Consider the following 12557-nt stretch of genomic DNA (forward strand, 5'->3'; position numbering starts at 1 on the left):
CAGGGCAGAATAAGCAACATGTGGCTCAGAAAAGCAAGTGAACTCAGAGATATGTGGGGCACAGGAGGCACCTTAACCAGCATCCTCCTTCCTTGCCTCACACCTTCCCTTAGAGAAACAATTTTTACCATCAGGATCCAACATGGTTAATAATGAAAAAAAAAGGTTTAAAAAGGAAAGGTTGTTTTTTTGTTGCTTTTTGAGTTTTGGGTTTTTTTTTTTAATCCTAGCTACTAGACTGCCTTGTATTTTTAGTATAATGATAACGAGTTTTGTTCTTCAGTGTGCACTTGCCTTTCTGTAGGACTTAATATCATGCAGTGAGGAAATAAACCCTTCCCAAAAGCAACATGATACGTGTAAATCACTTCAAATTAATTCTCTTATGTCTTAAAATTGGACGATCCTGAGTAAATTTTCTTGTGACAAAAAGTATAAACAAACTTATTATCTCCAACAGGGTCATTTTTACAAAAAAGAAATTAATTCCAATAACTTTATCTTAATTTTACAAATAGAAAATAGTCAAGAGGGTGGAGAAAAAAAAAAATAAATTGTGAAGAAACAACTGTAACCTCTTTGTTTATTCTGGGGAAAGAACGTGATCATTCATCATGCTTTCAGCCACATAAAACAATCCAAGAAAGCTATAACTGAAAGTCAAAAGATTATCTAATAAAAAATAAAGACATTTAGGAACTGTTTATTATATTAGTCAGTAATTTTTCTGTTTCTTAATGATGATGAATGTGCTGCTTTATATATTACCATAAACTTCCAAGACTGGGTATTGTCCAATGATTTTCACTACTAAGTTGGGACTATAGGATAAAAGTTATTTTTATCTTATTCCTGAATCCACATAACAAAACAGTCTGAGTATTCCTCTAACTACCTGAATTACAAGGATCCTGTAAGATCCACTTTACTACTCTACTGCAAGTAATTGATGGGAACCACAGAAGAAAACTAACATACAAAATAATTAACATTAATAGTCAATTGAAATTATAATTAAGATATTCTTACAGATATAAAAAAATAATGGTTGAGTATTTTCTAATGATGAACATATTTTAATAAAAATATAGTCATTTTTATGCTTCTGATCAATAACCACTTTATCAGGACAAATTCTTCAGTCATATCAATTCCAAGAGGAGAATTCCAAATGATCCAGTAAATGCAGACATGGAATCCATTACAATTAAACAGCCAGTGTGTGTAAACCTCACAACTTGTTTTCATATCACAGTGTCAGCATGCAGCAACAAACCTTCTGTTCAGAAAGCCTTTGTAAGATCTGGAAGGGGAAAGAAAGATCTATCCCAAATGCTAATTACTCAGATGCTTAATACTCAACCTCTTCAAAAATCGGGAGATCAGCCAAAAATTGTCATAAACAGTTTGACTTTGTACCAGAACACTATTTATCAGCATTCTTAATTTCTACCTGTGTAGACAGACTGTGCTTCGTACTTAGCAGTGAAACAGCTAAAAATAGCAGTGTATGAAACAGCAGTGCTAACTGGAGCATACAGAAGAGTTTGAGAATTTTTATTATTACCTGTAAGTCTTCATTAAATTCAACTAAGGAACATCAACCACATCTGCTACAGCCGTCAGAGACTTGGAAGGTGGTCATGTTCACGGGGGGTGACGCAGAACCTTGACATGTTGGTGGCTACACACACGTAACATCTGGATTGTGGAGCTAAATAACTTGTCAGTATAGACCTGCTTCTGCCTAAACTAATATCCAAGTACAGTTACTTGTCTTGAAATGAGCATAAGAGGTCTCGACAACCTTATTGTTTAGGGAAACAAAGCATCACCTGCAGTGGGTGGAAGGACATGTGCTGAGTTCCTCTGTACAGGATCTATGTGCAGGGAACAGTGACAATACTGGGCACATCATCCTCTCCCTCTCTCCCCTTTACACCCCTCTAAGCCTTTTTATTCTAAAAAATTTCTTTCTTATGCAGAAACATTCTGTTTTTACAAACTCACTATCACTATTTATGAAGAGGACATTTCTCATTGCTACACTGAAATGACTTAAAAGAAAGATCTAATTAAGAAAAAAAGTTTTAGCTTAAAGACCGAGAACAAAAGCAGCACAAAAACTCTCCTTCCCACAGTGGGTGTTGCTGTTCTGTGCTACCAAAATGAACAGAAACATCAGGGACAAAAACTCATCCTGCTGAAATAAATCAAAACCCACTGAATTCAAGAAGGGGGTGAAAAGTCTTACCTCAAATATACATGTGTAAAGCTAACATCCAAAAAGCCACCTGTTCCTATATAATTGAAATCACAATGTTTCCATGTAAAAACTGTAACTAAAATGCCACCTACAGCTGATGTCAGTTTGTTGGGTGTTTTTACTCATACATATTTGAAGGTTGTTCATTCCACTTGACACTAGCAGAAACTGCCAGTGGAAGTTTAGAAGTTCAGCTGATACAGCAAAGAGAAATGGAATGCATTTCAGAAATGTTAGTAAATTATTCTGGCTTCATTTCCATTTTACAAACTCAGTAAATGTTAAGGTTGCTACAATACCCACAGTAAAAAAAAAAATTAAGAACAAACTGTGAATCTATTTAAAACCAAATTATAATTTTCTAATTTTCTAGGATAATTTTCAAGACTTCATTGTATCAGTTAATGATAAATACCCCAAGCCAGATAAATTAAGTCTTTAATATAATGAAGGTAAATTTACTTAAGCAAACTTGTTTTAAAAAGTACTATTTAAAACTCGTACATTTAATTTTAATGAGCAGAACAGAGAGAATTTTTGACATTCACCTTATTCTGGGGCAATAAAAGCTAAAAATATGTCCTTGTCAAATGGTGAAATGAGATTTCCACAGACTACGTATCCTTGTTTCCCACAAACTGTGAGCATGAAAACATTCTCCTGCATGTGGAGGTTTTGATGCCCATCTCCCTGGTGAAAGTGTGCAAAAGGATCTGAAAGAGTTATTGACACTTCATACAGTATCCCATATTTCATTAGATAGTCCAAGCAGTGAACATATCTTAACTCTGAAGGGAGATGAAGCAACAATGTTTTAAATGACTATTGACTCCACTAAATTTCCTGATAATGTGAGAAGACTTTAGTCTGTCAGGTTCATAAGAGACTCAAGATGATACAGGAATCCAATTATGCGAAGTCTATTTAGTTGCCCTGTTTGCTAAGCCAAAGGTTAACAAGAACTGCACTGAAAAAACCTCCTGTGGTATTACAAAGTATTTCTTATGCTGCATAACGTGTAAATGAAAAAGTATTTTAATCAAGCCTTTGTTTAACTCTTCAGTTGCAACAGAGTATTATACAATACAGCAAATGAAAAACTCACGATGGAAAAAGTTAATTTAAAAAATTGCTTCTAAACTAAAGACATCATGACTTATTACTAAAGTAATTGTTACCAAGTATTTGTACTTTGTAAAGGAAAAAATATTCAGATCACAGAACCACAAGGAGTCATTGCTAACATTAAATCTTTATAAATAGAAAGCTACGACCTCTAATTTTAGACAGAAATTAATTATATTTTTGTTGGTAACACATTCAAATCTGTTTACACAGCTGACAAGTCTCAGCTGCACCAGACTCGAGCTTTGAGGACTCTCCTGCTTTGCAGCAGATGACTCAACATTCACCAATTTCATTAAAGATGAAAAGGGGAAAAATTCACCTGCAACAATGTCACTTGTAAAAACAGACTTAAAACAGACTTATGAGTTTTACATATGTGAGGTACCCCATTCAAAATAAAGGGGGGGAGGGGAATACGGGAAAACCTAACAGCTGTGGGAAAATGGATTAGAAGTGTTAAGTTTCCAATTCTTTTTTTGGGCTAATGTAAACTAATAAAATGCTAAAATGGATCCACATTTCAAAGACTGTAATTACCACATGACACCATGCTGTTATTTCACATCCTACATCCATCTTCTCAGATATGCTCCTGAATACAAGGACATAGATTTACCCACCTCTCTCAAACCTAACTACTGTTTCTGCAAACACTACCACAGACGTATTTTATTAGAGATACAGACAGTCTTTGCTTTACTTTTTTTTCTTATTGGCATAAATCCTTCACCCAGAGCAAAAAAGCAGCAGCCTTATCATATAAACAGTGATTTATGAGAAGCTGAGTAGAAACGGACAGGAAAGTAATGTACCTAAGATAATGCCAATACAAAGAGAAAGCACATCCCAATTCCATGTTCACTTCATAGCATACTCTGGTTTACCCCTAATTTAAAAGAATGTTTTTATAAAAATAGAATCAATTACTTTTTCTACATTTTTCTCAGGTCATAAAATCTAAATACAACACAGCCTTTTAGCTTTTTTTGTGGTTGCTGGTTTGTTGTTTGTTTGTTTGTTTTTTTCAAAGAAAGGCAGACCTTACTAGTTGGCATTACGAACACGCTACCTGAAGAAAATTGTCTGAGCAGTACACAGTGATTTCAGCTAAGATTTCCTTCCATTTCTAAATAATAGTAATTCTAAAACCTGCACAATATTTTTGAAAATTAAACACATATTGTACTGTATATATATTATTTAATATTTCAAAATGTCATCTTGCAAATGCCCATAGGTTCTTATTGGCCCAGCAAGAACCAAGGTAGACAACTTAAAAAGTGAACCTCTCCACTGATTTCAACTGGAACATCTCCTGCTTAAAGCCAGACATGGGTTAAGAATGTCAGTGACCTGATGGACATAACTGAGAAAAAAAACCTAGATATGCATTCAGAATACATGTGAAAAACTGGACTTTTTCCTGAATTTAAATCACTGCAATAGACCTCCTCATTCTAAAATGCTGCACAGCTTTGCTCCTCCTAGTCTAAAACATGCAGGGAATTTGACACACATGAATAACTTCCATGGAAATGTGCTTCAGTAAGGCAATGCTTCAGTACTTGTATCATTCAAGATAAAGCCCTGAATGATGTGTTATGGTTGTGTTAGGAATTACGATGTTATGATATGTTACTGCATATGGGACAAATAAAAGCTATGGGATTATTTTGACCAAAAATCCAAGTAATATCAGCTATTGAAAGGGAGAGATGAAATGAGAACCCAAGCTACTTACTGAGTCATCTGTGGCAGAAGGAGGCCAGCCTTCCCACAACTGGTGACGGACAGGGATACTAGTTAGGTCATACACATTCCGCTTAACCTGGTTAAAAAATAAATTAAAATAAAATTAGAACTTGTGCTAACAAAAGCATAGAAGAAAATTACTTTATCTTCATCACAGTCCCTAGGTTATTTTAATTTTTTCCACTTGTGTAAAACAGGTTCCTCCAACACTCAAAGATGCAGATCCGTTCCACAGGTTTACATAAAGTCCTGCTGAAAGCAATTGAGCAAACTCTGTCAAAGAAAAAAATATTAAACTATAACATATAATTCACAATGATTCACTATTACTGAAGTATCATAAAAGTGTAAAAGAATTAAGAATAGCAATTTTCACAGTAAAAAGTATTGCAATGTAATGGGCAAACCAAGGGGATGCAGAAGGCAAAACCAAAAATCTTGTTTCAGGTTTTGCTAGTTAATGTATTCTGTTCCACCTGAAAATTTTAGCTTCATGCTACATCTAATGTAGTAAGAAATAAAACTAGCTTTGCATAAGTTTCTTAAATGGGATCAAAAAATAAAAACTAGCATATTAAACAAAAAAATAGTAATTAATAAGCACGTTTCCAATGAAGACAACATGTTTCAAATATTTACTGACAAAATGCAAATCAACTAATTTTTACATCAGCTCTTTTCTCTTGCTATTACAAGTAAGTCACACTCAATCATCTCAGATGATGATTGTCAGAAGGAAGGAAGGGGAAAAGAAGAAAGAGTTGGAAATTGTAAATACAGGAAGAATGCTGCAAAATACAAGATTTACAAAACTTCTTCCACAAAAATATTAACACAATGAAAAAGCCGTCCTGTTTTACCAGAAGTTTTGTGAAAAACCACAAAAGATGTATTTTTATACTTGGGATAGAGCAGGCTAACTTGAATTCTGAATAGCATCTTATATTTGAATGTAAAGCCTGCCCAGGTAACGAGCACATGAAAATATTGCCCAGCTGGACCAGAACTGTGAACAGTAAAATGCTTATAGGGAGCACTGCTGGGTTTTGGGTTGTCTGCCATGAAACTGGTACATGGGAAAACAAGATCCTCCTATATAGGTTTATTTTAGTTTCCAAGTACAGATCTCAACAACCTACATTGCATCCAGAAAAAGAGTCTCAAACAGATAAAAGTTTTGATGCATTTTACTAGTATCTTACATGACCATTCACAGACAGAATATCTGAGGAAGTCAGAAGTTCTCTGTCATGTTCCCTGGAGGGTTGTACAGTTTCACCCTAACAGACACAATAACCAAGTGTTTGACACATTAAATCCAAAGATAAGGCAGATGGGTAAGGTTTTACTTAAACCAAATGCCAAGACTACTCCAAAATCTGTCCTCTGATGCCTTCTTCAGCTTTTCATTTGTTCACTTGTCAACTGGAAAGAACCACCAGTTAATTTTATTCTATCTTCTGCTATGTGTATTACTAAGAATTCTGTCAACAGAAAAAAATATATATAATTATCAGCAGAAAAGATCTTTGATCTTGCAGCCTAGGAGACTAAGTTACAACTTTCTCTGAACAGAAAAATGGCTTAGAAAAGAAAAAATCAGGAAGAAACCAAGATTTGTCAAAATGAGACATATTAACATAATCCATTCATTTAAAGGTTTCCTATTCAAGAAGGGAATGAAAGGTAATTCTAAACTGTATACATACACACCTGTGAAAAATGGAATTCTGAAAGACCAAACCCTATAGAACTTGGTATATGATCTCATTCCTACTGTTCAAAACAAACAGCCTTTCTTCACTGCTGCTTTACCAGAAGGCAGCCTGCTGTGCAGTGTTCGTTTCACAGCGGTATCAAGGTGGAGAGATGTCATTACTCTGCAGTGACCCCACAACATCCCATCAAAATGTAACAATACTGATCTGTGATCACAAGAATATGGTTCTGGCATTTCTAGTTTTTTTGCATTACATATCAGGATAAATGCTCCTTGTGATGTAACTGTTCTTCAGTTACATATTTACAAACTTTTGTTATTTTCACAATGTAAAACTCTGAAATAGGCTCTTTTGAAAGAAAAGGTGAAAGTTATTTACAGAATCGTGGGATCAATACAACCACATAATACTGTTTTCAAAAAGCCTTCAGAAGTAAAAATAAATAACTCAGAAGTCACATTCCTCAAATTCCCTTTTAATTCCAAAGTACAACAAAAAGGCATTATGAAAAAAACAGTATTTCCCTTCTTTCATTAACTCATCTGTAACTGCACTGAATTCAATAACATTCCTCTGCTATTCTAAGCTTGAAAAGCATGCTCGGGGTAAAGTGTTATGTTGGTATAAAGCACAATGCCAGACTGATGTGCTGGACAAAAGTGATCAAAGTTGAAGTAATTTTAGCCAAGGCACAAGTATTCTGCTGCATTATTCTACCAGAATGACATCTGTTGAGCAACTCGTCGCAGAACAAACTAGTTGTTACAGACAGACCTGGTCGGGTAGGGGACCATGTAAGACTTATTGGAGTAATGTCTGATTAAACAAACTGCTTGAGTTAAGATCATAACTGGATTTGGAATTCATGCCAAAGTAGTCCTCTTTCAAATAACAAGCCAAAATCAATTATTTAAGACAAAATAAGCTTGCTTTTAAATAACTATTAAATGTTTGGTTTGTTTGATAATTAGAATAGTATTAAGAGAGCAGACTGCAGAAGTTTTAGAGACTAGGAGTATTTACCAATCAAGAACAGAAAACTTCTTCTCTTCATTAACCAACTTGATTTCAGTTTAAAGTTAAAAATCCTGCAAAGAGGAGAAAGTTCTAAAGATTTGTATAAAGCAGAACCATAATCTGCTTCTTTACTAGGCCAGTGAAATAAAATCCTACAGCCATACTCTGAAAAAGTTAGCATGGTAAATGGATGAAGTCAGGTTTATGGCTTTTATTTATAAATTCACATGATACTCAGAGGAGGACTGAAATCTTGATAGATTTGTGTAAAGCAAACCCTCACTTCTAGCGCCGTCCGCTGCGCTACATTTATGGCCAAACTTCTTGGTCCCCCACCTTTGATCCCTTCGAAAGTCTAATTGGTGGCATTGTCTTTGTGCAGCCCAGAATTTCTTTTCATGATGCTCAGATGCCGTGGGGACTGGCACATTACTATGGGAGCCACCCTTCAGATTATAATCTCCAGAATATACAATCACTTAAAACCAAATTAAAAGCATGTCTATTTGGTTCCACAACTCAGCTGTGAACAGTATCAATACAACCATTGAAACCACCAAAGTCCCCCAGATATTTCAGATGTGGTTTTCCTTGGAAAATTATGTATAATTCCTAGAGAATGCCTTGCTTTACAGCTACATACTGATGCTGGAAAAACAGATGAAGTTTTACCATCAGCTCACTTTCATTGGTCTTAGAAGGGAGTTAAAATATTAAAACAACTTTGAATATTTTAAGAAAACCCATACATCAAAGTAACCAACACACTGAGGAAACTTCCCAGACATAGGCAGAGTCTTACTTTCCTTCACTGTGTTTTTTAAGCAGATGACTATGTTGCTCTAGTAGGAAGGTTAAACACAAAAGATACACTTTGTAGATAAGAAGGTAATCCAACATTCAAAGCCCTTCCACAATTATGCTAGAAAGGATAAAATGAAGTAAAACAGACCACAGGGCAAGAAGTTTGTACTAGGTAATGTGATGGTGACGACCCTGTGGTGGTTTCACTTGCCAGAAACAAGGAGCTATTTTCTTATTTCTGAATAAAACCCTAAAATCAACAACAACAAAAAGAAAAAAATATAACCTAACATTTAACCAACTTGTTAAAAAAATTAAATATTATGCCGACTCATCAAAGAATGGTCTTGTCTGAATCTGTATCTTTGAATCACAACAAATCACAACAAAGTTTAACAGTAGTTTCCCTCAGGCTGTTTTCCGCTTATGCAGGTACAAAGTTAATTGAAATAATGTAGATAATGAACTTTTGTTAGTCTTATTATTAAATATAATTTATGCAAAGCTGTAAATTGGCTGAGATGCTAAAGACTGTTCCAGGCACATAGGCAGCATGAAAGACAGTGCAAAAATGAGTGCATGAAAGGCAGACAAAAGGAGCAATAAAGTCAGAGGACTGTGAGGAATGTGGAATGTGAGTTGGGGGATGCAGGGAAATGAGATCAGATGCAGACAGAGCAAGGTTGCATGAGGCACTGACAGTAAAGTGAGAATCTTAACTCTGACATTGTAGCAGAGAAGCCAAGATAAATAAGCAACATTTTTAGGGGAGAGCAATGACACAGATAGGACAACGACAGAAAGAAATGCAGTGTAAGCAAAAGCATTTTGGTGAAGAAAGATGGAAAGAAAGGAGGCAAAACCAGCTCAAGGGATAGTTTCAAGATTCTGGAAGAAAGCCTTTAACATTTCTGCCAGACAAAATTCCACCAACAGAGACAGCAAAGAGCATCAGGAATCTGGCAGTAAGGCACTGGAAGCTGGGACAGTATTCATCGAGTCTCTAAGCACAGCAAAGTGTCAAAGGTGATAATGTGATGATTTGAAAGTTATTGATAGCTATGAACGAAGAAGATGGGTCAGATACTGGGGTAATTCCAGTTAACTATGGACAATCAAGAACCATTAGAAATACAGACATGTAAAAGTAGAGAGAAAGAGCTTTTGAGTCAGCATCTCCTCCACAACCTATCGCATAGATTTGGTCCATAGTAGTAGTAAAGAAATTGAGAAAGTTGGGAAAGAAAATGAAAACCAAAAATAAGTGATCCATTTTTTCAATTTTCCCATAGCAGAGAAAAAGTATTTTGCATTTTATCAGGAGAAGGCTATAAGCAGCCAATTAGAAACTGGATGTTATTAACTTTAAAAAGTTACTGAATTACAGTGTCAGAATAGGAGTGTTTTTAAATAACAGTGTCTGCTTCTCAAGAATTTCACACCACTGAAACTCTCAGGAGGACTCACTATGCTAAAATAACTGTTTGTATTTCCACAAACACTCCATTCACTCTGTTGTAATCTAAAGGAAAAAAATATTCTTCCAACCTAAATCAGCTGAGGTAAAATAAGCTTTCAGTTCTCTTAGGGTTCTTTAAGAAGATTTGAAATTGCATATTGTTTTTAATTTGAAAATGAAGCAATCTTAATTAGAGGGAGGACAACAGTACTTTCAGTAGGTGTACAAGTTTTGGTGCTTTTATTTGTTTCAGTTCTACTTGTCATGAGAGTATAAGCAAGTAATGTATTCCAGACAATGAATTTAAAACAATTATGTTAGAATTTAAGTGGCATTTTTCTTCTGCATTAAACAAGAAAAGAGATTTCGAAGCTTTAGCTTACTAATAGGGAACACTCAAGAAATGCAGGCCAAAAATCTGTTCAGTGGCATTAAAAGGAAAAATAATTTAGGATGAGCTAGGGAATAAAAATTCAATTAGAGAACGGATTGTAGGAAAACACATGCTTGAATTCTTATGTATTTCAGAAAAGCACTGAAAGTTATATTTTAATTTAAAAAATCTAATTTAGGAAAATAAGATACTAGATAGGAGGACAGACTCCCCAAGTACCACTTCTAGAAAGGCATATGCATTCTTTACTCCCCAACTAAACACAGAGAGACTCATTCTCCCAGATGTACATCCATAGTGAGACATTGAACAAAACCCAAACCAAGAATGTTAATTTCATTTTACTGCTGCAAATTCTTCAGGACTACAGATTGTCCTAATTACTTATGTAAAATACCATTGGCAAACTTTAACAGTTCTAAATTCAAAGAATAATTTTTTTTTTCCTAAACTAGTTGGCTACCTTCTGTCTACTTGTTCTACAGTTTAGAGAAGGTTACCTTCAGAGACTTTAATGAGGCTATAAAGTGAGTAGGTAAACAACTATGTTTCTGAGCTGTAACAATTACTCAAACAATTTAGAAATTTTCCTTAACTAGGAGTTGTTACCAAAAGTTCATCCAGTTTAGGAGTCACCAGATTATTTACAAATTCATTAAATGCAATGACATTTTAAATTAATTACATTTTGCAAATGCTTGTAAAGAAGCATCCAGTAGTTTCCTTTCAGCAATAGAAATAACACTGTGAATAAATTACTTTCATAATTTCAAAATCATCCTTTATTTCATTCTCTGAACCTCATAATTTAAACCTCTTTTAAACCAACCCTTATTGGATCTCATTTGACCATTTTTTAATGGGCCTGTGCTGAGTTGGTATCTTAACACCAGAACCTACATCAAAATGTTCCACTGGGTAATACTAGTGTATTTTTGTGGTTAAAATCTGCAAATTTTGAAATGGGAAATGAAAGCAAAGCCTTAACTATACTGAATCTTCTGACATGAACTTCTGATTGCCTCATGCATATATCTTATAGCTACATTATAATCTGAAAAGATGGATGTTCCAAGCGTAAGGGATGTCCCCTCAAAGATTTAGCAAGATATTTTCCCAACCTCAGCCTCCTGCCCAGACAAGGTTTGACATTTGACACTTAATCTGAGCTCTTTTCAAGCTACCAGATACTACTTTTTGTCACTGCTTTGGATCTGGCCTTTCCCTGGGCTGCAGCAAGTGGCACATGTTAAGTAGATTCACTATTATTATTCACTGTATTCTAAGTCTATATACAACTGCTTCACTGTCTTTAAAATGTTTTACTTTGCAATGCCTCCATTTTCTGCCAGCACACATGCACATTTTAATTTTGTGGGATAAAGAAACCCCTTTGCTGATCTCCATCTTCAAATACCTAAAATTAGCTATCCTTCTAGAAGAGTGGTACAGCTCGATGCAAGTTACAAGCTTCTGAACTTGATGCAGGAGTTACTGGTTGCTGCTATATGGCCTGCACTGCTCAAAGGTTCAGCCTACGTAATTATTATTATTCATTGCTTGTAGTGCCTAGGAGACCTAATTGTGATAATCCCCTCTGAACTTAAAACCACATGACCCTTTGAATTTTTTCATAGGAGGTTAAAAGAAGAAACAAATTCCTATAGAAGAAGAAGGGAAAACACATTCTTAAGAAATCGAGCAAAGAGGCATGAGTATTAAAAAAAAACACAACACAAAACAAACAAAAAAATCATTTTAGCAGCACACAAGCATGAGGTTGAAAAAGGGTGTGAAAGAATTAAGTGTGAGCTAGCCGTGACATTAGAGATTGAAAGGAAGATGTGATTAAGGTTAAAAAGAGATCAAACAACAAAGACTTACTGCCAAAACAATTCTACAAACGTATTTGAAAACGCCTTAAACAATTCTGCTAACAAAATAAAACTGATGATAACACTTGAAGATTTTTTGTTTGTTTGTTCTACATATAGTGCACTGACACAGAAAAGATAC

General features: G+C 34.9%; 1 protein-coding gene across 2 annotated transcripts in view; it reads right to left on the reverse strand.

Annotated features, from left to right (window-relative positions):
* Positions 1-12557, reverse strand: part of FAF1 (Fas associated factor 1) — a 164238-nt gene that overhangs the window by 77823 nt on the left and 73858 nt on the right. For both annotated transcript variants that reach the window (XM_051625410.1, XM_051625409.1), the window contains exon 8: positions 5136-5222. In XM_051625410.1, the coding sequence (XP_051481370.1) occupies positions 5136-5222 (87 nt within the window). The remainder of the gene's footprint in view (positions 1-5135; positions 5223-12557) is intronic.

This window comes from Apus apus, chromosome 7, assembly GCF_020740795.1.
Source record: "Apus apus isolate bApuApu2 chromosome 7, bApuApu2.pri.cur, whole genome shotgun sequence".
NCBI lineage: Eukaryota > Metazoa > Chordata > Aves > Apodiformes > Apodidae > Apus > Apus apus.